This window comes from Podarcis gaigeae, assembly GCF_964106915.1.
Source record: "Podarcis gaigeae genome assembly, chromosome: 18".
Taxonomy (NCBI): Eukaryota; Metazoa; Chordata; class Lepidosauria; order Squamata; family Lacertidae; genus Podarcis; species Podarcis gaigeae.
Genome location: NC_139696.1, coordinates 6,655,427 through 6,681,280, shown reverse-complemented (window position 1 = coordinate 6,681,280; position 25,854 = coordinate 6,655,427). Strand labels below are relative to the sequence as shown.

General features: G+C 48.1%; 2 protein-coding genes across 4 annotated transcripts in view; one reads left to right on the top strand and one right to left on the bottom strand.

Annotated features, from left to right (window-relative positions):
- SH3GL1 (SH3 domain containing GRB2 like 1, endophilin A2) overlaps positions 1-11,868 on the top strand; it is a 63,229-nt gene extending 51,361 nt beyond the window's left edge. Inside the window, exons 7-10 of one of the 2 annotated variants that reach the window (XM_083720646.1) lie at positions 267-370; positions 2,912-3,036; positions 6,049-6,102; positions 7,711-11,868. In XM_083720646.1, the coding sequence (XP_083576772.1) occupies positions 267-370; positions 2,912-3,036; positions 6,049-6,102; positions 7,711-7,910 (483 nt within the window). In that variant the 3' untranslated portion in view covers positions 7,911-11,868. The remainder of the gene's footprint in view (positions 1-266; positions 371-2,911; positions 3,037-6,048; positions 6,103-7,710) is intronic. The other variant, XM_083720647.1, reaches the window with a different exon arrangement.
- Positions 11,869-12,468: 600 nt separating this feature from the next.
- On the bottom strand, positions 12,469-25,083 carry LOC310835859 (MPN domain-containing protein-like). Of its 2 annotated transcripts, XR_014559751.1 has the most exons (4): positions 24,901-25,083; positions 16,606-16,698; positions 14,952-15,407; positions 12,469-14,388 (listed from the first exon to the last, which is right to left on the bottom strand). XR_014559751.1 is itself a non-coding variant. In XM_083720846.1 (3 exons), exons 1-3 carry the CDS (start codon positions 24,961-24,963, stop codon positions 15,321-15,323), a joined length of 243 nt encoding a protein of 80 aa, XP_083576972.1. In that variant the 5' UTR covers positions 24,964-25,083; the 3' UTR covers positions 14,951-15,320. The 2 variants fall into 2 exon arrangements, 1 of the variants encoding a protein (XP_083576972.1); XM_083720846.1 differs by lacking the exon at positions 12,469-14,388 and having other exon boundaries at positions 14,951-15,407.
- Between the last annotated feature and the right edge of the window lie 771 nt (positions 25,084-25,854).

Here is a 25,854-nt window from a genome sequence, read left to right as displayed (position 1 = left end):
CAGAAGCGGCTTGGTCATGCTGGCCACATGACCCAAAAGCTGTACGCCGGCTCCCTCGGCCAGTAAAGCGAGATGAGCGCCGCAACCCCAGAGTCGGCCACGACTGGACCTAATGGTCAGGGGTCCCTTTACCTTTACCTTACTGACGCACACCCACCAAACCCGAAAGTCGGTTGCCCTGTTGTTACCTTTTCATTCAGCAGCCTAACAGCTGTTCTTTACCCTGTTGGTGCGACTAACCAGCCTCTTCTTCCATTTTACTGCAGATTGAGCAAGTCAGCCAGCTGTCCGCGCTTGTAGACGCCCAGCTGGATTATCACAGGCAAGCGGTGCAAATCCTTGACGAGCTCGCAGACAAACTGAAACGCAGGTAAACACTACTGTGTGTGGTCCGGTCCCCCCCATAAAAACACACACACACAAATCACTCGTTTTGCTGCAGAATGCACAACTCAGCGTGCAGTCCACCGCTGTGGAACAATTATTATTATTTTATTTATATCCCACCTTCCCCAGCCAAAGTTGGGCTCAGGGCGGCTAACAACAATAAAACAATACAACATTCTAAAATCATTTCATTATAAAATTAATCAAATCAAATTAATGGCAACCATTGGGCTAGAGTTCTGTGAAGATTGCCAAAGGAGGAAGTCAGGCTGTGCCCTGGCCAAAGGCCTGGTGGAACAGCTCTGTCTTGCAGGCCCTGCGGAAAGATGTCGAGTCCCGCAGGGCCCTAGTCTCTTGTGACAGCACGTTCCACCAGATTGGAGCCACGGCCGAAAAAGCCCTGGCTCTGGTTGAGGCCAGCCTAACCTCTCTGTGGCCTGGGGCCTCCAAGATGTTTTTGTTTGAAGACCGTAAGTTCCGCTGTTGGGCATACCAGGAGAGGCGGTCCCGTAGGTACGAGGGTCCTAGGCCGTATAGGGCTTTGAAGATCTTGGGCGTCATCTAATCCCACTTTTCCAACAGTATATTGCTCAAAGTGGCTAAAGAGAAATTAATCCAGGGACAGCCCGAACACGAGGCGGGCTGAGGAAGCTGCCTCGGGTGGTGCAACGCCAAGAGTTAGTGCCCCTGTGGACTCTCTGCCACCTCCATTGCCAGTGGAGAAGTGGCGGTGGCTTCCGGCGCGATCTTGCGGAAATCTTGCCAGAACCTGCTGCCATGCAACCCAGGTTTTGCCTCGGGCGGCAAAGCATGACAGGCCTGCCCCTCTGTTGATCAGCTGGCAGGCTATACCTTAAAAATCACACACCAGGTGGATAAACAAAGACTTAAGTCATTGCTACAAGCAGCGGAGAGGTCTCACGGCCCTGTGCTGTGCTTTGAAGCCCCAACCATTGGGGCTTCAAAGCGCAGCATTGCCCGATACCATATTGACATCAGGTGAGAGGCCCGAAAAAGTCTTCCACACACTGCTGTACAGATTCCCTCGCTCCCCAGGGAGTCTTGCAGCTGAGTAAGGACTTTTTATTTTATTGAGGCCCCCCAAGTCAATTTCTATCTCAAACGGCTTAAGATATTTCAACTGGACGTTCCCTTTCAGGCTTCAAGTGTAGAAAGTTGGGGACATTGATATAAGCAAGAGCTAATTAATATTCATAGGAATAACTTGCATTTGTGCCTTTCTGTCTTCTTTAAGCTTTGAATAATTGGCATGGAGAGCCATTTTGGCCCAGCAGGGCAGATCTTAATGTCCTATAACTTGCCTAGAATCAGCGCTCCACAGTTTAAGGCCACTGCTTTCCTCCTTAGCCAGTCCCAGGGTAGTGCTCCGAGTGCCGGACTCTAACCAGGGAGACCAGGGTTCGAATCCCCACCCAGCCATGAAGCTCACTGGATGACCTTGCGCCCCTCGCTCACTCTCAGCCTAACCTACCTCGCAGGGTTGTTGTTGGGGGATAAAATGAGGAGGGGGGAAACCATGTAAGCCACCGTGAGCTCCATGGAGAAAAAGGAGGGGTTGTTGTTGTTTGTGGTTTAGTCGTTTAGTCATGTCCTCCACTTCGTGACCCCCTGGACCAGAGCACGCCAGGCCCTCCTGTCTTCCACTGCCTCCCGCAGTTTGGTCAAACTCATCCTGGTAGCTTCGAGGACACTGTCCCACCATCTCGTCCTTCGTCGTCCCCTTCTTCTTGTGCCCTCCATCTTCCCCAACATCAGGGTCTTTTCCAGGGAGTCTTCTCTTCTCATGAGGTGGCCAAAGTACTGGAGCCTCAGCTTCACAATCTGTCCTTCCAGTGAGCACTCAGGGCTGATTGTCTTCAGCATAGATCAGTTTGATCTTCTTGCAGTCCATGGGACCCTCAAGAGTCTCCTCCAGCACCAGAATTCAAATGCATCCATTCTTCGGCGATCAGCCTTCTTGATGGTCCAGCTCTCACTTCCATACATCACTACTGGGAAAACCATAGCTTTTACTCTACGGACCTTTGTTGGCAAGAAATAGATAGAAATGAATAAAACCATCTCCCATTGACCAGCTGTAGATTTCCTTGACTTTACTCTTTTAAAACGTGCGTTTAAATGTGGTATTGGCTGTTGGTTGTGTTTATAATCATTTGTTTTTAAAAAATAATAAGTGAGTATTTTTTTAAAAAAAAATGGGGCGGGGGGAGTCTTTTTCATCGATCGCAATACAGTCATACCTTGGTTTTCAAACAGCTTTGTTCTCAAACGTTTTGGCTCCCGAATGCCACAAACCCGGAAGTGACTGTTCCAGTTTGCGAACTATTTTTGGAAGCCGAACGTGCTTCCTGCAGCCAATCGGAAGCTGCGCTTTGGTTTCCAGACGTTTTGGAAGTTGAATGGACTTCCGGAACGGATTCCGTTTGATTTCCAAGGTACAACTGTATTTGAAACTTGCTTTAATCTCGCTCCTCATGGCAAATCTTCTTCCTCCTGCACCCAGAGTGAGGGACACTTCCTCGCGCCCCAAGCGAGAATACAAGCCGAAACCGAGGGAGTCCTACGAGTTTGGAGAGAGCGACCAATCCAACGGCGGCTTTTCCTGCAACCCCGCCCCCAAAGTCTCAGGTAAGGGCGGGGCCAAAGTAGCCGCCTCTGTTTTTGCCAAAAGAGCTCAACATCCGGATTTTCACTTTCTGATATCTGGCAACCCTGTTTAAGTACACAATGGGTTGTATTCCACTTTAAGTCTAGTCTGAGTTTTCTGCTGCACAGAGAAGGCAGCATCTCACCCGAGGGCCTGGAGAGTACAGTGGTGCCCCGCAAGACGAATGCCTCGCAAGACGAAAAACCCGCTAGACGAAAGGGTTTTCCGTTTTTCGATGCGCTTCGCAAGACGAATTTCCCTATGGGCTTGCTTGTGATTTTTTCCCCTTTCCCCCCCTTTTTCTAAGCCGCTAATAGCCTTTTAGCCGCTAAGCCTTTAATAGCCGCTAAACCACTAATAGCGCTAAGCCGCTAATAGGGTTGCTTCGCAAGACGAAAAAACCGCTAGGCGAAGAGACTCGCGGAACGGATTATTTTCATCTTGCGAGGCACCACTGTAGATTTGAACGGGACACCTGGGGGTGAGATCAGTTCTCCAGCGGTTGCAGTGTCAAGACGCATTGTAGCACGGAGTGCTTGGATTGTGATTCCTGAATTGCAGAAGGGGGGGTTGGAATGGATGACCTTCTGAGACCCCTTGCAACTCTGTAATGAATGAGCTAGCCCTCCCATCAGCCCCGGCCACGATGGCCCAGCGTAGTCAAGGCAAGTTGTTGACCAACCGGTGTTTGGAATGAGCTAGTTCCAAAATTTTCGCAGTTCAGAAAAACCTTCTGCTTGCGCCTAACGAACAGTTCCCAGAATTGCTGGATGGTGTGTGAACTAAGTTCACCTTGGGGGTTGAACTTTGAACAGTTTCTAGTTCACACCTTCAAGTTCATTCTCTTACACGTTGTTGTTGCTTTTTAAGACTCTTTGGGCTTTGGAAGGTTAAAGACCATCACTGGGGGCAGAGGGAAGTAAATTAAACCATTTGTGTGTGTGTTTTAAAAAGTTTTCTTAAGTCTTCTAAAGTGCCGTATTTTTCCGTGTATAAGATGCCCCCTACATTTGGGGACCCCAAATTTAGAAAATGGGCATATGCACTATCCGTGTATAAGACGCCACCCCCACCCCCCAGATTTTTAACCTTATTTCAAAGTTTAAAAAAAACCTAGTCTTATACACAGAAAAGTACAGTATACTTTATTTTTCAACACAGCAGCTTGTAACATTCTGAATGCTCGGGGGGGGGGAGGGTTTGCGCAGGATTATTTTGATGGCTTAATAATAATAGCAATAACAATTTATTATTTATACCCCGCCCATCTGGCTGAGCCTCCCCAGCCACTCTGGGTGGCTCCCAATCAAGTGTTAAAAACAATACAACATTAAATATTAAAAACTTCCCTAAACAGGGCTGCCTTCAGATGTCTTTTAAAGAGAAGATAGCTGCTTATTTCCTTCACATCTGCTGGAAGGGCGTTCCACAGGGCAGGCACCACTACCGAGAAGGCCCTCTGCCTGGTTCCCTGTAACCTCACTTCTCGCAATGAGGGAACCGCCAGAAGGCCCTCGGAACTGGACCTCAGTGTCCGGGCTGAACGCTGGGAGCAGAGCCGCTCCTTCAGTTATATGGGACCGAGGCTGTTTAGGGCTTTAAAGGTCAGCACCAACACTTTGAATTGTGCTCGGAAACGTCCTGGGAGCCAATGCAGATCTCTTAGGGCTCGTGTTATGTGGTCCCGGCGGCCAGTCCCAGTCACCAGTCTGGCAGCCGCATTCTGGATTAATTGCAGTTTCCAGGTCACCTTCAAAGGCAGCCCCACGTAGAGCGCATTTCAGTAGTCCAAGCAGGAGATAACCAAAGCATGCACCACTCTGGTCAGACACTAAGGTGTTCTCCTTCTTCTGCTATATTGCTATTTTTCCTATTTAAAATAAAAATGTATAATCGAAAGTAGAGGCAAACAAAAAGTAACGCCTCCCCAGAGCTACTAAACAGGGGCTGTGTCCCCCCCCCCAAATAAAAAGAGCAGACAATGTGGAAAAATAAAAAAGCTGTGAAACGCACCACAAAAAAGCCAAATTTGGCGGCGGCAGGCAGCACTACGGATTGCGGCAGGGTTCAAAAAGGGCCGCCTCGTGAATGTTGCCGTGGCTTTGAATGGACGCGAAAAGTGCCTGGTTCCCGTGACCGGGGAGAGCTTCCCCTTCGGGGCTGCCCTGGGTGACCTGGAACAATGAGAGGCAGGAGAGAGAAAGGTGACTTGCCCCCTGCGGCAACTCTGGGCATGTATAATAATAATAATAATTTATTATTTGTACCCTGCCCATCTGGCTGGGTTTCCCCAGCCAATCTGGGTGGCTTCCACAAAGACCAAAAATACACTTAGGATGTCACACATTAAAAACTTCCCTGAACAGGGCTGCCTTCTGAATGTCAGGTAGTTGTTTATCTCTTTGACATCTGGTGGGAGGGCATTCCATAGGGCAGGCGCCACCACCAAGAAGGCCCTCTGCCTGGTTCCCTGTAACCTCACTTCTCGCAATGAGGGAACTGCCAAAATGCCCTCGGAGCTGAACCTCAGTGAATGATGGGGGTGGAGACGCTCCTTCAGGTATACTAGGCCGAGGCCGTTTAGGGCTTTCAAGGTCAGCACCAACACTTTGAATTGTGCTCGGAAACGTACTGGCAGCCAATGTAGGTCTTTCAAGACCGGTGTTATGTGGTCTCGGCAGCCACTCCCAGTCCCCATTCTAGCTGCCGCATTCTGGATTAGTTGTAGTTTCCGTATCAGGATCCGTGCAAGGGTTCCCCCTCTCTCTGCATCGTGTCCTCAGCTTGGGGGGGGGGATAGCAAAAGCAGGTTGCACGTCCCCTAATCTCCCGCTTCCATGGCTGACCCAAGCGCCTCCTCACTAACAGACCTTCCACCATCCTGCAACACCCACCCCCCAATTTGTTTCCCGCGCCTCACATTTTTGGGTGTTTTGCATTAAACGTTTTGTAAGCATGTCTGTGTTTTTGTTTGTTTCCATTTCTGGGAGCAGCTTCCTCCTCTTTCCGATCCGAAAAACCATCGCGGACCCCCAGCAGGATTTTTTGTGAGTTCCCTCCCCTGCTTTGACACCGCTCCTCTCCCCTTCCTCCTCTCTCCCCCCCGCCCCGCACTCCACATCCCTTGCACGGCCTGTTCCCCATCTTTCCTTCCTGCTTCCTTCCTCCATCCGCTGCCTAATCTGTTGCTGGCATTCCTGTCCTGAGGCTAATACGATTTCCCGCCTCTAAAACACACTCTCTTAATTTGGGGCTGTGCACTTTTGAGTCTTCGCAAGTCACTCTCTGCATGCAGGGATTTCGGGGCCAGTTGCAGAGCTCGTTTTGCAAACCCAAGTTCGTAGTCCTCATGGTCATGAAAGAAAACAGAAACCAGGGCGGCGCGGCTAGCCTATCTGAGACCACCTTCTTGCTTTTCCTGCATGCAGAAAGCCCCAGAATTTCAAACTAAAGGGATCAGGTAGCAGGTTCGATGGGGAGGCATATGAAACCCTGGAGAAACGGCTGCCAGCCAGAGTAGGCGAGTCAGAAGGCCTATGAGTCAAGCTCAGTGTTTCCCAAAGTTGGCTGGTTTCTTTGAACTACAATTCCCATCATCCCTGACCACTGGTCCTGCTAGCTAGGGGTGATGGGAGTTGTAGTCTAAAAACAGCTGAAGACCCGACTTTAGGAAACCCTGGTGGAAAGCTGAGTCCTCTGTCCCCAAGTTCCTGCCTCATTCTGGAACAGTTAGCAAACCCTGGTTCGGAATGAGCCAGGGTTACTTTTGAACCAGGCTCAAAATCTAGGGTGCAGTGTTTTTGAACCCAGTGTTTCCCCAGAAGTTATGGGGAAAGGCTATAACGCCACGGTTAGAGCCTTGTATGCAGAGTGTCGCAGGTTTGATCCCCACCGGCTGCCTGCAGAACTGGGGAAAGACTGAATCTCTTGAGAGAGCAGCTGTCGCTCCTTGTGAGCTCGATGGGCCCAGTGGCCTGACTCACTCCCTACGGTCCTGTTCACCAAACTGTGCTGCCTTCCTGTGTTTCGGCTCTCCATCGGCATTCCCACTCCCCCAGCACCAGCTCTCATTGGCTTGTTTTACCCACAAATTGCCTAAAGGGCCGTGGCGATGGTTCTATTTTTATTCCTTTAACACTTAGGCGAACAATAGGAAGCCAAAGAGGAAAGCCTTCATAGCCATTTCTGGGAACTAGCTAACTGTATTTTTCGCTCCATAGGACGCACCGGACCACAAGACGCACCTAGTTTTTAGCGGGGGGAAATATTTCCCCCCTCCCCAGCCCCAAAGAGCAGCGGACAGGCTGCCACGTCAGTCCCTTCTCCCTCCTGGGGAAAAGCCCGCAAGAGCCGTGCGAAGCTCTTGGGGGCTTTTCCTGCCTGCATTCGCTCCATAGGACGCACAGACTTTCCCCCTTAGTTTTTAAGAGGGAAAAAGTGCGTCCTATGGAGCGAAAAATACGGTAGCTTTGTAGGAGAAGCGCAGGTTGAATCTAGATCCGGACATCCGGAGCCGTAGGATTTCCCGGTTTAGGGAAGGAGGAGGCAGTGGTGGCGCTTGTCGTGCATGATGCATTGGGTGGTGGTAAGCGGAGAGGCAATGCCCCTGCCCTAACTAATACCCTCCCCCCCCCGCTCCCCTTTGAATTCTCCAGCCCCTCATTTGGACCAACCGTGTTGCAAGGCATTGTACGACTTCGAGCCGGAGAACGACGGCGAGCTGGGCTTCAAGGAGGGTGACATCATCACTCTGACCAACCAGATCGATGAGAACTGGTACGAGGGCATGATCAACGGCCAGTCGGGCTTCTTCCCCCTCAACTACGTGGAAGTTCTGGTCCCGCTACCTCAGTGAAGGGGGACACACCCAAACACCCCTCCGCTCTCAAGCCGACCGCTTCCATTCTTCCTCTTCCTCCCTCTCCCGCCCCTTCTCTCCGCGGCCTCCCGTCCACCTTTGCACACCGACAGGGGGGCGAAAAAGAGAGAGGCTGAGGGCGCACTCCTCCTCCCCACCCCTCGAACTTACATTCCATGTGGTATATATACCCAACACTAATCCCCCGTCCAGCAAGCAGGAACGTGTGTGTGTTTTTTTTTGGGGGGGGAACTGTGCTCCTATCCGTAGCCCAGCCTGGCGGAGGTGGTGGGAGCTAAGTTGTTTGACTGGAGCAATGCACAAACTGACCCTCCTGTCTCTCTCTCTCTCCTGCCCACCTGCCCGTTCTTTTCCGGGCCCTGTTCTTTGCACGCTTCGGCCTTCCGGTTTTGGTTTGCGATCTGGGCTCTCCTTAACGGCCCTGCCTTGGTTGCGTTTTGTTTTGTTTTTGTCTCTCCACCCCGGGCGAAGCACACACTGCCCACAGCCCCATTGTAGGGGGTGGCAGGCAGCTGCGATTGTCCGAGTCGTCTTCCTTGCGCAATTGCAGAAGTCACCAGGCTGGCCTGGGGAACAGCCCTCTGCGGCAGCGTGTGTGTGTTTGTGTGTGTGTGTGTCTTAGAAGCACAAAGCAGCTCAACGAGATGAGAAGTCATAGCCTTTTGTTGTGGGCCTGGCTCGTGTTAAACACTACCAGAGATCTTCTCCTTTCCTCCTAATACCCGGGGCACTTGCACCATTAGAAACACGTCTGATCCCTTTCAAAATTTAAAACTCCTTTTTAAGTCATCTCAGGGTTTCTCTTCTCCCCCCCCCCCCCGCTTGGTTTGGAGCAAAAATTGGGCACGTAACCCGTGCACTAACACTGGACGGTGTTGGTTTAAAGGCATGTTCCCCCCTTTCATGGTTTTCTGAAAAGAGTGTGCAAGTCCCAAAAGCATAGCCTTTTCTCCAGCTCCCCAAAGAACTTGGCCACAGCTGGCCAGCTGAGCTTCGCTGTCTCTGTTCTCCGATTGCCTGACATTGCACCAGTTTTTCCCCATGTTCATTGCTGGGGAGGGGGTCACCGTCCCCCCCCTGGCAACAAGTTTTTAAGGGACCAGACTGGCTCAATTTCAAAAGTGTGGGAACAGCCTCCGGGGAAGCCAGCAGGTCTTCTGCGAAAAACCTCGCCTTACCGCCGCAACGGACCAGGCTTCCTCTTGCCTCAGACCCAGTTGCAGGACCTTCTAAGCACACTGCCCTCCGTGCGTTTTCTGTCCCCTCTCTATGTGCCTGTCCCCTGCTTCCTCTCGAACGCTGGGTTCCAGTTCGGAAAGAGAGGAGGGGAGCGATTTGTACTCTTCCAGAGTACATCCCCATCCCTTTATTCCAAGCCGATGTCTCCAAAATATGCCTCTCCCTTTTGTAGTCCTCTGGCTTCCAGGCTCCGTCGATTCCCTCTAGGAAGGTTTTCAGAAGTCCTCTAGCCCATCTGGCCAAAGAGTTGTGGGGGCCAGGTGTCCCAGAATGCGTTTTCTAGTGTGCCTCCTTAGCTGCACTGCCTCAGTTTCCGGACTGTAAGGCAAGGGGGGTGCCTTGCAGATGTTGCTGGTCTCCACCTCCCATCAGGCCAGCAGTGACGAGTCGGGAGTTCAGAAACATCTGGGCGGCACCCGTGTTTAGCTACCCCTGCATGAAAGGTGCGACAGTCTTACAGAAAAATTCCTTCGGGGGGAGTCAGAATGGGAGAAAGTGAGGCCCAAACGCCAGCCCACTGCCTCAAACGGCCCCCGGTTATCGTTTATAGTGCCAGGGTTTGTGTTCCTGCGAGTCCACGATCCCAAAACTGAGCCGTCGCCTTGGGTCTTCCCTAAGAATCACTCACATATGAACCAGCGTAGCAGTGGATGCAGAGAAGCCCAGGAGGCTTCACTTAGAGGGGAGATATTGGGGGGGGGGGCATCTTTACCAAAGGGCACCCTGGGGCAGAGTTCCCAGATGCTTACCTTTCCCCCCTCCCTGACGCACAAGCTTTCTACATGCGGGGAGATTTTCTCCATATACCGTTCAAAAACCCCTTCCCTCCCAATAAGGAGCAGATAAGTCTGCAGTTTGGTGCTGAAAGCCCGTTCTGCAAAATATATCAGAGGCACGAAGCCAGGCAACACTGCTGCAGTTCAATTTTTGTTTTGTTGTGCGAGGTACGGCATTGGACCATGGCCTTGTGAAGGACGCAAGCCCCCCTTGGGTGGGAAGGGGCAGGCACACTCAGCCCTCAAACAAGGCATCTGCCGTGATTGTCTTCCTACACTCCCCTCCCAAATATATAACGTTCCACTTGGCGTTCCCGTCCAGCAACAGAGAGGACGTATGGCTTCCGTGCTCCTCAGCCCCCAAACTCCCCTGCCCCCCAGTTCTGCAGCGAAAAGCAATAGTTGGGCCAACTTCTCCCAGCTTTGCAAACACTCGTCCGTAATTCCGTTGCTGACACCCTTCCCTGTCTTCCTAATGTCTTCATGTTCTCCCACTGCGGGGCAGTGGTACTAAACACATTTACGGTGCATTTACGGTTCTGCAATCTGCTCCTTCCCCCACAATCCTTCGTTTCTTCGCGGGGGGGGGGGGGGTCGGCAGAGGCAGCTATGCCCTTCGTCTTTCCAATCCCAACCACTCAAAGGGCTCTCGGGATTTCACACACATTCATCCATGGCGTTCCGGGCAGGTGGACAGAAGGCCATTGCTCTGGCTTTCCACATAGGGGGGGGGGAAGGCTCTGGGTTTAAATGCGCAAAAGGACTCTCTCTTTGGAACCCCCTCTATTTTGCCAGGGGGCCTTGGCAAGGCTTACTCGCACGGCCATCTTGTTTTTCACAGTGCACCAAAACAACATTGCAAATCATTTGGGGGGGGGGTGCGATGGAGGGAGGGCTCTGCTGGGATTTAAAAGGGGGCTGGACCCAACTCTCTGGCACAGCTGGTGCTACCAGGAAGCACCCAGGACCGGTGCGCCCCAAGGAAACGTGGTGCCGACCCGGGGGGGGGGGGGCGGTTGGCAGAGGACCACGACAAGGTGGTGGACTGACCCAGCCTGTACCTATGAATTGTAGGGGGTGGGCTTCCTGACCCTCCACCCACCCTCTCAGAAATAGCCTTTTGTCTTTGTCCTTTCTCTCTTTCCTTCCCCTGACATTTCTCGTGCACATTCTATTTATATAGGTATATCCCAGCCAACTTATTCATAGTTAATTTCTCTCCCTTGTCCAGCGAGTGTCGGGGTTTGGAGAGGGCTGGTTTTCGTCCGCGATCGCCTCTCCTACAAGCTGCTTTAGTTGTTCCCCCTCCCCACTTTCACTGTCCTAACTTCAATATCCCGTTTAAATATTGTTGTAATATCCACCCCCCTCTACGTATTCATATAGTAAGATAATGTCATACGTTTTCCCCCTGACGTGACTCCCAAGGTATCGTCTGGCTGGAGTGAAAAGTTTGGTAGTCCATGTCTTCAGAACCTCTCTTCCCGCCCTTCCCTAAATTCACTAAGAAGCTATTTTGGGGTTCCAGACCCAATTGTGTGACGTGTGTAAGGCTGTTTTGCACCCCAGGCTTCCGTTCTCCCCCCCCCCCCCTTCTCCCTCACCCCAAATATTTACCAGGACCACAGGAAGAACAAGCGAAACAAAACAAAAAAAAATTGGGGAAGGGGCTTTGTAAATAACTGGCTTTTTAATCTGTAGCAGTGTCACGCCAGGGCATAACTCCTGGCGCTTCTTCCGTTGGAGTGAAGCAAGTCTCTCTCTCTCTCTCTTTACTTACTCTGGACAATTTTATGTGGGGGTGGGCATGGGAAACACATTTTTTTCTTGTTAATGGGTTTATTTCTCCCCTTCTGTTTTGGAATAAAAAAAACACACGAAAAACCTTGTATCCTTGAAATAAAAAAGTATTAAATGTTTGAAGGCAGTGGGCTGTTGTTGTTTTTTGTTTCTCCTTTTGATTTTGGCGCCGTTCCTTTGTACCATTTAAAAGAGGAATGGGGATGCTGCGGGATGTCAATGGACTCCCATCTTCCCCGGCTGGCCAGCAAAGCCATTCATCAGGCATAATGGGATTTGTAGTCCCAACAGGTGGCACCCAACGGGTGGCGCTGTGGTCGAAACCACAGAGCCTAGGGCTTGCCGATTGGAAGGTCGGCAGTTCGAATCCCCGTGGCGGGGTGAGCTCCCATCATTCGGTCCCAGCTCCTGCCCACCTAGCAGTTCAAAAGCACCCCTAAGTGCAAGTAGATAAATAGGTACCGCTTTATAGTGGGAAGGTAAACGGCGTTTCCGTGTGCAGCACTGGTGCTGGCTCGCCAGTTGCAGCTTCGTCATGCTGGCCACGTGACCCGGAAGTGCCTTCGGACGATGCCGGCTCCCGGCCTCTTGAGCGAGATGAGCGCACAACCCTAGAGTCGGTCACGACTGGCCCGTACGGGCAGGGGTACCTTTACTTAGTCCCAACAGGGCCAGGTTCAAGGGGTTGCTCTTGGTACCCGAAGCCTCATTTCTGGGCTTGTCATTCTCCCCCCCCCCCCTTTTTTAAAAATTTCAATTGCATATTTCTGTAGAAATGTGGGTAGCTGAATTTGGAAAACTGCAGGCAGCAGATTCATTCAAAACTTTAGGGTTGGTTTTTTGTTTTTTGCACCTAGTAGCCAACTTCTCTTGGGGGGGGGGAGGAAACCTCCTCAAGAATTTATCTAAATCCTCCTTCATAGTTTGGCAACTTGGTGGCCATCACTAATCTATGTGCTGTCCGAACTGCTTTCCTTAGTCTCTCCTGAATCTTCCAATATTCATCTTCATTGTCACCAAGTGCTAGGATTATGAAGGAGGGAGGAGAGAGAAAAATCTCCCCCCCCCATCGACTTTCTCTGCACCCCACATCATTTTGCAACCCTCTGGCTTGCTTCCCCCCTAAGCTAAAAAGCCCCAAAAGCCATGGAACGCAACGACCCAAACCAGCAGCTTCAAATGAAAGAGCTGTAGTCTAGCTTTTCGTGGGTTTGTCATTCTAAAGGATTCAATCACAGGCGACTCCCCGTTTACGTTCCTGGCTCCTGCATGCATAAGGGAAATTGCAGGAAATGGGGAGCACCCTGGAGAGTCGTCCTGGCATGGGAGGAGACCCTCCCCATCCTGGAGAGGGCTGCTTATGAGCTGGAGGATCAGCAGAGCTTTGTTGAGCCTCCCCGCTTAACAGCCGACATGTGGGGTAGCGCAGCAGCAGTTGCCAAGGAAGCCAAAGCCCAGCTTGTCCAGAGACCCTCTCCAGAGCCTCCTCTGGGCTCTGGGAAGGGTCTACTCGTGAGCCAGAGGCTTGTTGAGGCTGTTCAGCAAAGGCCTACCGCTGCACGGGGAAGCTGAGCTGGCCGAGCAAGCCCTCGCATGAGCCGGAGCGACAGCGAGAGCCCAGTTGACCAAGTGCTCATCATTTCTGGGTACCACTTGGCAAACAGAACACGTGTGAGCAGGAAGTTGCCTGTACATTCAACAACAGCAAAAACCGGGACGGAACTGCCCCATCTCCAGCAGAGGCTGACCAGAGGGAGGCCAGGGCAGGACTGTACATCACAAATCTCCTCCTGGGGCAGCTTGTTCTACAGAGCTGTCAGAACTGGTTTGCTGGGATTCCCAGCTCCGGTCATTCCTGCCAGGAGTCCAAAAACATCTGGAGCATCACAGCTTCCCTACCCGAGAGCCACAGGAACAGATAGATGCACAGCTGCTTTTAAGGAACACAGAAAGGACAAAGCACAGGATGAGGGTGGTGCTGTGGATTAAACCAGAGCCTAGGACTTGCCGATCAGAAGGTCGGCGATTCGAATCCCCGCGACGGGGTGAGCTCCCATTGCTCGGTCCCTGCTCCTGCCAACCTAGCTGTTCAAAAGCACGTCAGAGTGCAAGTAGATAAATAGGTACCACTCCGGCGGGAAGGTAAACAGCGTTTCCATGCGTTGCTCTGGTTCGCCAGAAGCGGCTTAGTCATGCTGGCCACATGACCCGGAAGCTGTACGCCGGCTCCCTCGGCCAATAAAGCGAGATGAGGGCCACAACCCCAGAGTCGGCCACGACTGGACCTAATGGTCAGGGGTCCCTTTACCCTTTAGGACAAAGCAAGATTTTCACCAACCTTCCGCAACCCTGCTTTTACGCAAAGTAAGCTTCCGTCCTTTTTTGCTGCCTTTTTACTCAGTTTTTGCTGCTTCTACAGATCCGTGAAATTTTTTAGAAAGGCAACACCACACTGCCCCCTTTTTTTAATCTGCCCTCTTACCAGCTCAGACACACACACCCCAAACATAGGAGGCCATAGGCAAGATTCTCCCCACCCTTCACAGCACGAAACATAAGATGAAACTTGTGGACTTCCATTCTGTCTCGGAAAACCTCAAGAGGAGGTCAGCGGTGCCGACTCAATAGGAGTATAGCATCTAGATCAAGGGAAGTAATAGTGCCACTGTATTCTGCTCTGGTCAGACCTCACCTGGAGTACTGTGTCCAGTTCTGGGCACCACAGTTCAAGAAGGACACTGACAAACTGGAACGTGTCCAGAGGAGGGCAACCAAAATGGTCAAAGGCCTGGAAACGATGCCTTACGAGGAACGGCTAAGGGAGCTGGGCATGTTTAGCCTGGAGAAGAGGAGGTGAAGGGGTGATATGATAGCCATGTTCAAATATATAAAAGGATGTCACATAGAGGAGGGAGAAAGGTTGTTTTCTGCTGCTCCAGAGAAGCGGACACGGAGCAATGGATCCAAACTACAAGAAAGAAGATTCCACCTAAACATTAGGAAGAACTACTTGACAGTAAGAGCTGTTTGACAGTGGAATTTGCTGCCAAGGAGTGTGGTGGAGTCTCCTTCTTTGGAGGTCTTTAAGCAGAGGCTTGACAACCATATGTCAGGAGTGCTCTGATGATGTTTCCTGCTTGGCAGGGGGTTGGACTCGATGGCCCTTGGGGTCTCTTCCAACTCTATGATTCTATGACAACACTCTGCTTGATTGAATTCGAGATCTACCAAGGGGTCCTTTTGAGGCCTCGCAAGCCAGGTTGCTTCAGTCGACCATCTATGAAATGGGTGTGTTCTGTCCCGTGACGCCAAGCCCAGTACAGGGGAACAGATAGCTTCTCTAGCTTCCGCATAGGCAAATCAAAGCATGTTCTTGGCTGGTCTGGTGTCTCCGCTTAAACTCATGAAAAACCTTTCTTACACACACAAACACAAAGGGTCTCCATTTCCCTCTCTACCTGCCAAGAAAGATTGGGCAGAACTGGGTTTCAAAGTGGGAAACTTCTCGCCCAAACTTCTTTCCCTAACCCCGACCGACAGGTCCATGAAGACATGGTTCCTCCTCCTGAGTTCAGCTGTATTGCTTGAGTATGCTGTAGACTTGTTCCAGGATATGTCCGAAACCTTGGTCCTTTGGCGTCCTGGAAGCCAATGAGCCCTGCAAGGAGGGGATAGCAGCGTTTGTCATTCGAACAGGCAGGGCACTCGGACCGAAAGTGAGCCTCAGCAGCTTGCTAAATGCAAGTAGACCAAAAAAAAAATGGCTTCTCCCTTGCACGGCCCACCCACAAATCGCTGTGTGATACTTTCTAATTCTCATTAAATGTTTATGTTTTACAATTTAAAATACACATTTAAGCATCCTTAAGGTATAAATGACTTCCCCATCTTCTCTTTCCATGGTTCATTTTGCATATCACAAGTCCCTGCATATTTTACACAAACTAAACCATTCAGTATTCCACTATTGCATCCATCAAAACTTATTTACACTGTTGAGTTTCTCTTAATGCTGCCAATGTTTTCAGCTGTACACAATTCCCCCCCCCCGCCAAATATTCAATAAACGTTTTCCAATCTTCTCTAAACATGTTCTTCTTGTTCTCTTATTCTATATGTTAAGTCTGCAAGCTGCGATTATTCCATCTGTTTAAGTTGCCATTCCTCTTTGGTTGGGATCTTGCTTGTTTTCCATTTTTGGGCCAACAAAACATGGGCTGCAGTAGTGGCGTACACAAATAACCTTTTTTGACACCTGGGAATTTCAGTCTGAATTATCCCCAACAAAAAGGACTATACTTTCACCAGTAAATCATCCTTCACAAATCATCTAACACCCTCTGCCTGGTTCACTTCTTGCAATGAGGGAACCGCCAGAAGGCCCTCGGTGCTGGACCTCTGTGTCCGGGCTGAACGATGGGGGTGGAGACGCTCCTTCAGGGATACTGGGCCATTTAGGGCTTTCAAGGTCAGCACCAAGCCTTTGAATTGTGCTCGGAAACGTACTGGGAGCCAGTGCACATCTCTCAGGACCGGTGTTATGTGGTCTCGGCAGCCGCTCCCAGTCCCCAGTCTAGCTGCCACATTCTGGATTAGCTGCAGTTTCCAGGTCACCTTCAAAGGCAGCCCCATGGAGAGTGCATTGCAGTAGTCCAGATCACCAGAGCATGCATAACTAGAGACTTGTGGAGTCGGAAGGGACCCCCAAGGGTAATCCAGTCCAACTCCCTTCAACACAGGAATCCCGGTTTAATGAATGCCCACCCAACCCCTGCCGGAAAACCTCCCAGGAAGGAGAATCTACCACCTTCTCTGGAGGTCCGCTCCACTGCCGAACAACTCTTCCTCAAGATTACCTTTAGTTTATCCAAGTAGGTCTGCTCCTGGCTCCACATCTCTTGAAACTTCACTACGTCGGGCGCCGCTTTGTAAAACTCCACCAGCAGCATCTGTGAGGAAGAAAGAACAATTGAATATAAATATAGATGGGAAACGGCTATCTATAGTGAATAGTTATCAACTTTTTAAAATTTTCACCTATGATCCTTTTCTTTTACTTCTTTATTTTTTCTTTGTTCTTTTTTCCTGATATCTTTCATTTCTCCTTTATTGTGAATAGCATTTTATAGAGGTATAAAGGTAAAGGGACCCTTGACCATTAGATCCAGTCATGGCCAACTCTGGGGTTGCGGTGCTCATCTCGCTTTATTGGCCAAGGGAGCCGGCGTACAGCTTCCGGGTCATGTGGCCAGCAGGACTAAGCCGCTTCTGGCGAACCAGAGCAGCACACGGAAATGCTGTTTACTTTCCCACCAGAGCGGTACCTATTTATCTACTTGCACTTTGATGTGCTTTCGAACCGCTAGGTTGGCAGGAGCAGGGTCCGAGCAACGGGAGCTCACCCCATCGCGGGGATTTGAACCGCCGACCTGCTGATCAGCAAGTCCTAGGCTGAGTGGTTTAAACCACAGCGCCACCCGCATCCCTTATAGAGGTATAAATAACTGTAAATATGAAAAAAGGCAAAGTATTCTCTAATTTCCCCCCCCCCCCCTTGGTTATATGTATTTTCTTTTTCCTTTGTATTTTCTTTTGTTGTAAATATGTATGTTTTCTAATTTGTACTTAATAAAAATAATTTAAAGAAAAGAAAAGAAAAGAAAGAACAGGAATCACATTCGGACTATACCACAGGAGTGTTGTGCACAGGGCCTGTTTTCCGGCCAGGACTCTGTTTTGGCAGCTCTCAGATGGCTGCCACTCCCATTCTTAGAGAACAAGGCGAGTTCATGGCGAGTTCCGGCACCTCTTTTTCTAGAAAAGATCTCCCTTGCTTTCCTTCTACAGTGGTACCACGGGTTACAAACTTAATTCGTTCTGGAGGTCCGTTCTTAACCCGAAACCGTTATTAACTTGAGGGGCACTTTCTTTTTTTTAATAAAATTTTTATTAGGGTTTTTTACAGAATAAAGTACAAAGACAATAAACAACCTTACTTTTATCTCAACAGAGTTTCATTACTTCTTTGGACTTCCTCACATCTCCCACTGCCATTTTCATCATCATAAATTTTTTCCAAGCAATTTATCATCTAGTTTGCAAATTTTATAACCGCTTATTTAAATATAGTCCTCTGAAAATTTGTTTCTCTTAGACTCGCTTTACATCCCATTCCAATCCGATTTTGTGATGGCCAATTATTTATGATCAAACATCCTACTTAACTTTCCACCAAATCACAATATTTTTGTAAATAAGTCTTAAATTTCCTCCAATCTTCTTCAACCCTCTCTTCTCCCAGGTCTCGAATTCTGCCAGTCATCTCTGCCAGTTGCATATAGTCCATCAGCTGCATCTGCCATTCTTCCAGCGTGGGTAGATCTTGAGTTTTCCACTTCTTAGCGATAAGTATCCTTGCTGCTGCTGTTGCGTACAAAAAGAATGTTCGATCCTTCTTTGGCACCATCTGGCCGACAATGCCCAAGAGGAAGGCCTCTGGTTTCTTAAGGAAGGTATACTTAAATACCTTTTTCAGCTCATTATATATCATTTCCCAGAAGGCCTTCACCCTGGGACAAGTCCACCAGAGGTGAAAGAATGTTCCTTCATTTTCCTTACATTTCCAACATTTATTGTCTGGCACATGGCATATTTTGGCAAGTTTAACTGGGGTCATGTACCACCTATATATCATTTTCATTACATTTTCCTTCAGAGCATTACATGCCGTGAAGTTCATCCCCGTGGTCCACAACCTTTCCCAATCCTCGAACATAATATTATGCCCAATATCCTGTGCCCACTTTATCATGGCCGACTTAACCATTTCATCTTGTGTATTCCATTTCAACAGCAAGTTATACATTCTTGAGAGTACTTTAGTCTTAGGTTCTAACAATTCTGTTTCCAACTTCGATTTCTCCACCTGGAATCCTAACTTTTTATCATTTTTAAAAATTTCTTGGATCTGAGCGTAGTGTAACCAGTCTCGCACTTTGTCTTTCATTTTTTCCAAACTCTGCAATTTCCAATTATTGCCCTCTTTCTCTATTATTTCCCAATATTTCGGCCATTTGGCCTCCATATTGGGTCTTTTTCGGGCCTTGGCCTCCAGAGGTGATAGCCATCTTGGAGTTTTATTTTCCAATAGGTCTTTGTATTTTGTCCAGACATTAAACACTGCTTTCCTGACAATATGATTCTTAAAGGCCTTATTGATCTTAACTTTATCATACCATAAGTATGCATGCCAACCAAATGCATTGTTAAAACCTTCTAAATCTAAGACATCAGTGTCTTCTAGAAGTAGCCAGTCTTTTAGCCAGCAGAAAGCTGCGGCTTCATAGTACAGCCTTAAGTCTGGCAGGGCAAAGCCCCCTCTTTCTTTCGCGTCAGTTAGTATCTTGAACTTAATTCTGGGCTTTTTGCCCTGCCAGACAAATTTAGAAATATCTCTCTGCCACTTCCGGAAACACTCCGTTTTGTCTACAATCTGCAATGTTTGAAACAAAAACAACATCTTTGGCAATACATTCATCTTGATAGCAGCAATTCGGCCTAACAAAGAGAGCTTCAAATTTGTCCAGCTGTCCAAGTCTCTCTTAATTTCAGACCAACATTTATCATAGTTATCCTTAAAGAGACATAAATTTTTTGCTGTTATATTTACCCCTAGGTACTTCACCCTTTTTACCAGATTTAATTCTGTTTCTCTCTGAAACCGTTCTAACTCTGTATCTGTCAAGTTTTTTCCCAACACCTTAGTTTTCTGTTTATTTAGTTTGAAACCCGCCACCCGACCAAAGTCCTGAATCAATTGTAACACTCTTTTTGTGCTAGATTCTGGCTCTTGCAATGTCAAGACAAGGTCATCTGCAAAAGCTTTAAGTTTATATTGTTTCGCTCCGATCTGAATCCCTTGCACCAACCGGTCCCCTCTAATCAAGTTCAAGAGCACCTCCAGGACAGAAATAAACAGCAAGGGGGAAATCGGGCAGCCTTGTCGTGTCCCTTTTTCAATCTTAAACTCTTCTGTAACCACATTGTTAACTATCAGTTTTGCCTTTTGTTCTGAGTAAATCGCATCAATCCCATTTTCAAAACCCCGCCCCACTCCCATTTCTTTTAAATTCCCCTTCATAAATTTCCAAGAGATGTTATCGAAGGCCTTCTCCGCGTCTATAAAAATTAAAACTGCTTTAGTGTTAATATTTGTTTGCAAAAGTTCCAAAATGTCAATAATATTCCTTGTATTAGCAAACAAGTGTCTTCCTGGGAGAAAGCCTGCCTGGTCTTTATGAATTATCTCATTTAAAACTCTTTTGAGTCTTCCTGCCAAAACATCAGCAAATATTTTATAATCCACATTTAAAAGGGAAATGGGACGGTAGTTCTTAAGTTGTGTCTTTTCAGTTTCTGATTTTGGTATCAATGTGATGAAAGCTTCCTTCCACGATTCAGGCGCCTTCTTTCCCTCCATAATTTCATTGCTGACCTCCATCAGTGGTTGAATCAAATAGTCACTTAATATCTTATAGTACTTGGAGGTCAAGCCATCTGGCCCTGGAGACTTGCCCAGCTTCATATTCTGAATGGCATGTTCTATCTCTAATCGTGTTATTTTGCTATTCAGGAGTGATCTATTTTCTTGTGATAGTTTTTTAAGTCCATTTTTCTCCAAAAATTTTGCAATCTCCTCCTCATTTTGTGGCCCTTGAGTATATAATTTCTTGAAATATTTCTGGAAGCATTTTCTAATTTCCACCGGGTTCTGAATATATCTTCCTTCGATTTCCAAATTTGTTACTATGTTCAACTTTTGTCTCTTCTTCAACTGCCAAGCCAGCAGTTTCCCACATTTGTTAGCCGATTCAAATGTTTTTTGTTTCATTAATTTAATCTTCCATTCTATTTCCTGATTTATCAGTTTAGAATATTGTGCCTGATGAAGTTTAATTTCTCTCAAGATCGGCTGTGACTTCGGGTTTACTCTTAGTTTCTTCTCTAATTCTTTAATTTTCCCCAAAATCTTATCTTTTTTCTCATTTTGTAGTCTTTTCTTTATGGCGTTCTGTTGTATCAAGAACCCTCTCATCACAGCTTTGCTTGCGTCCCAGATTGTTCTTTTTTCCACTGCAGTGTTCAAATTTATCTCAAAATAGTCCTTTATTGTTTTTTTGGCCTTCTTAATAATCTCCTGATCTCTAAACAAATTGTCATTCATCTTCCATCTAAAGGAGCCGGTTGGTAATAATGTCATGTCCATTTTCAACGCGTTATGATCGGAGCAGGTCTTTGGGCAGATTTCCACTTTCCTAACCTTAGGAGCCAGACCTCTAGAAATCCATATTTGGTCAATTCTTGTCCAAGTCAGTTGGGCTTCAGAGAAAAATGTTCCTTCTTTCCCCAAGGGGTTCTTTGTCCTCCATATGTCAATCCAGTCCATGTTGTCTGTCATTTCGAAAAAGGTCTTTGGTAGTCTGCCATCTTTAGTAACCTTTTGGCTTTGTGACCTATCCATGTTCGTTGAGACGATCCCATTCATATCTCCCATCATGATGATGTTATCGTAGTCCAGATAGTCCAGCATAATCTCATGCAACTTCTTGTAGAATTCTGATTTCCCTTCATTTGGAGCGTAGATTCCTAATATCAAAATTTTCTCTCCTTGGTGCTGTATTTCAATTGCCAAAATTCTTCCATGTTCATCTTTAAATAGAAATTTTGGTGAGAGACTCTCCTTTGCATATATCACCACTCCTCTCTTCTTAACTGAATCCGAAGATATAAATTCTTGGCCTAACCTTTTATTTACCAATATTTTTCTGTGGGGCCTAGTCACATGTGTTTCTTGTAAACAAGTAATGTCTAGTTGCTCCTTTTTTAATATGTGAAAGATTTTCTTCCTTTTTTCCGGGCTGTTACAGCCATTTATATTCCAGCTTAAAAGTTGCAGAGACATCCTGGATGAATCTGTTTAATTTCCTTGGGATGGTGTTTTGTTCTGTGAGTCTTCAGGGTTCTGTGGTACAGGTACCTGTGATGGTTCAGACCCTGAGGGTAGTTCAAGTCCTTTATGAAGGTCCTCTCCGTAGGCAGTCAAAAACTTATCCCTATCTTCCAAAGTTCTGATTTTAATCTTCTTCCCTCTAAAGGTAAAGGATAATCCTTGAGGAAAGTCCCACCTAAAGATGATTGAGTTGCTTCTCAGCAGTTTTACTAAGTCCAGATATTCAGATCTAAGGTCCAACAGCTGTTTAGGAATGTCCTTAAAAATCTCAATTCTTTTGTCCAAAATGTTCAGGGATCTTCCGTAGTGCAGGCCCAAAATCTTGTCCCTTTCCTCCTTTGATCTCAACGTAATCAAACAGTCTCTGGGCTTCTCTCTCTTTATGAGTCTTCCAAGTCTGAAGGCTGACACAATTTTAAAGTCTTCCTCCTCTAGACCCCAGAACTTGGAGAATTCTTTGGTCAAAAACTCAGCTAGATTACCTTCTTCCGCTTCTGGTATCGATCTTATCCTTAAGTTAGTCTCCCTGTTCCGAAGTTCCAACATAGAGAGGTAGGTCTGATGTTCCCCAACCTGCTTGCTGAGCGGCCTTACTTCTTTTTCCAACTCTCCCACTCTTTGGCTGGTCTCTTCGGCCAGTTTCTGATTTTCACCTGCAGCCTCCTTCAGTTGTCCAATTGCTTGTGCATTTTGTGCAACTTGCCCAGATAATTTGTTTAAAGTTTCTGTATTAAGGTCAATTTTCGCAGTTTGTTGGTCAACTTTCCTGTCCAAAGACTCCAATTTCTCAAGAATTCTCTCTAATACAGAGCCAGATCCTCCTGAGGCCATCTCTTCTAGTTGTAATTCCTCAGTTTCACCCTCCCCTGCCTGTGACAGGGAGGTAGCTTTTTCCTCCGAGGGCAGAGTAGGCACAGATGATCTGCGTGTTTGTGAGGCTGCAGTTAAGGTTGTCAGAGTTGTTTGTCTAGTTCTTAATCCCTTTCTTTTTGCGCCACTCATTCCAGAGTTATCTAGCAGTCAAGGTCAAGCTGAGTTGTTCCCATGAGAAAGCAACGGCCCAGGTGGTAGCAGTCAAACAGAGGGCCGGGAAATAGAAAGTAAAACAATATTTTTGTTATAAATCCTCAATCCTCTGGGGGGAGCATAAAATGTCCTAAGAAGGAGAGTCCATTCCAATCATACAAAATCTGAAACAATACTTAGGAACCTTCACAAAAGTAGTTTTAGCAGAGTTGGTTTTAGCAGAGTTGGTTTTAAGTTTGCCACAATATTTCAAGTTGTGCTTACTGGAGTTCCGTAGTGCAAGAACGTAACCATTCTGAACTCCCTCAGAATGCCTCAAAGTTTAAATACAATGTATCCAAATTTGCAGTCTGACAGTTCTACTGCTCAGGCAGTTCTGACACCTGGGCTTCTTAAGTAAAGTTGTAATCCACAAAGAAGAGGATATATAAGTCCTGATAAAAGTCCAAAAGTCAATTACTTACGGTCTTTAAGGGGATTGAAAGTAATTTCTGCGGGTGCTCAATCTGAGCTGTCAAAAGTTCTCTCTGTGCCTCCACTCCTCCTGCTCTTTGCTTTAAAAGTCAATGGCTGCGGAAGACGGACTTCCTTTTCCTCGTCACTCCGCTTTCAGCTTATTTTAGTATTTTTAGTCCCACAATTTAGTGAAATCCTCAGTTACTCACGGGTTGTTGCGTTTCAGAATCTTGTGTTGCAGGAAGAAAGGTCGGCGCTCACCGGCAATAGCAGCGCGGCTTCGCTCCGCTGAATGCGCATAGACCCACAGCGCCGCTGCCCCCTCTGCGATCCGGAGCCCCTTACGGGGTTCCCTCAACGTTTCGGGGGTTGCTCCTGGCGCCCGCCGGGTCCCGAGACCGCAGGCTTCCGCTGCCTGCGGTTTTCCAAAGTGGGTCTCCGCTTCGCCGTAGCGGACGACCCTTTTCCAGCGGAGCTTCCCTCTCCCGGTTAGGAAAGGGCAGCCATTACCGTTCGCGCCGCCTCCGGAAGTCCAACTTGAGGGGCACTTTCACTAATGGGGCCTCCCGCTGCCACCGCGTGATTTCCGTTCTCATCCTGGGGCAAAGTTCTCAACCTGAGGTACTACTTCCGAGTTAGCGGAGTTTGTAACCCAAAGTGTTTGTAACCCGAGGTACCACTGTACTGGTTTTCCTGCAGATAAAAACGCCTGCGAGTGGCGCTGTGATCTAAACCACTGAGCCTCTTGGGCTTGCCGATCAGGTGGTCGGTGGTTCGAATCCCCGCGACGGGGTGAGCTCCCGTTGCTCTATCCCAGCTCCTGACAACCTAGCAGTTCGAAAGCACACCAGCGCAAGTAAATAAATAGGTACCACTCTGGCAGGAAGGTAAACGGCGTTTCCGTGCGCTCTAGTTTCTGTCACGGTGTCCCGTTGCGCCAGAAGCAGTTTAGTCCTGCTGGCCACACGACCTGGAAAGCTGTCTGCGGATAAACGCCGGCTCCCTCGGCCTGATAGCAACATGAGCGCCGCAACCCCACAGTCGCCTTTGATTGGACTTAACTGTCCAGGGATCCTTTACCTTTTTCTGCATTGCAGGGTGTTGCAATACCCTTGATGTCCCTTCCAACTCTACAATTCTACGGTTCATTTTTCTCCGAATGATAAACAGACGTAGGGAACACTGAGTGTTGGGCTCTAAAGGGCAACCCCAAATTTTCCCACAACACTGCGATCAGGGGCTTCTTAAGGGAATCTGGCAAGAATTCTAAGGAGCCTTGGGTCTAAGACAGGCATAGGCAAACTCCAGCCTTCCAGATGTTTGGGACTACAACTCCCATCATCCCTAGCTAGCAGGACCAGTGGTTAGGGATGATGGGAACTGTAGTCCCAAACATCTGGAGGGCCGGAGTTTGCCTATGCCTGGTCTAAAAGGACTCTGAAGATTGACTGTCCAGCTCATACACAACGCTTGCATTGTGAATGTCCGCAGGGCTCTCTGAATGTAAGGATTGTTTTGCCATCAGTTACAAATTTTGTTTTTCAAGAGGCCTCGCTTTAGATCATCGTAGCCCTGTGTGTCTGGAACAAAAGGCGCTTTGGTGACGCAACCCGCCATTCTTCCCCCGAGCAGATGTGAAATTCAGATGGACCAAAGTTACCATCTCGTGGAGAACGTCGTTGGTGAGGAAGCCGTCTTGGACGTAGGTGACCTCAACTTCCATGGGGATTCCGTAATCATAAGGCCTTTGCTGGTGGAAGAGAAAAGTTGGCCGGGGAAGGGTGGGAAGAGAGAGAGAGACACAGAGAAGTGAATAATATCAAATTGTGTTCTCTCTCTCTCTCTCTCTCTCTCTCTCTCTCTCTCTTGACTTGCTCAGGAGAACCAAAGTTGTAAAGCGCCCCCTGGTGGCTTAGAGGTGCAGCTCCTCAGAATGCACCAACTTTTTTTTGAGCCAACATACTTCTGAGCAACAAGTGATTTCACCATTTTATTTATTGATTATAATATTTATACAGCACCAAATGACTAACACATACACACACACACGTTAACAGCAGCAAGCAATTGACAGTGTACCAAACATCCCCTTGGGAATCAACGCGGCTTAGGTTCGGAAAAATACCCTGCAGTCTTTTCCCCTCTGCTAGTGCAAATAATAATAATAATAATATTTATATTCCGCCCATCTGGCAGCTCCCAAAGGGTGTTCCACAGGGAGGGTGCCACCACCGAGAAGGCCCTCTGCCTGGTTCCCTGTAACCTCACTTCTCGCAATGAGGGAACCACCAGAAGGCCCTCGGAGCTGGACCTCCATGGACGATGGGGGTGGAGACACTCCTTCAGGTATGTAGTTTAGTCGTTTAGTCATGTCCGACTCTTTGTGACCCCATGGACCAGAGCACGCCAGGCACTCCTGTCTTCCACTGCCTCCCGCAGTTTGGTCAGACACCTAGCTTGAGAGCAGTACATGTGAAAAGGATCTAGGAGTCTTGGTTGACCACAAACTTGACATGAGCCAACAGTGTGACACTGCAGCTAAAAAAGGCAATGCAATTCTGGGCTGCATCAATAGGAGTATAGCATCTAGATCAAGGGAAGTAATAGTGCCACT

Excerpts from the sequence above, each read along its gene's own strand:
- LOC310835859 (XM_083720846.1), bottom strand. The coding sequence starts at position 24,963 with ATGGAAGTTGAGGTCACCTACGTCCAAGACGGCTTCCTCACCAACGAC. Across the intron at positions 16,699-24,900 it reads ACGACGTTCTCCACGAGATG|ATGCTGCTGGTGGAGTTTTA; the intron begins GTAACTTTGGTC and ends TCTTCCTCACAG. Across the intron at positions 15,408-16,605 it reads CCTACTTGGATAAACTAAAG|GGCTCATTGGCTTCCAGGAC; the intron begins GTAATCTTGAGG and ends CCCTCCTTGCAG.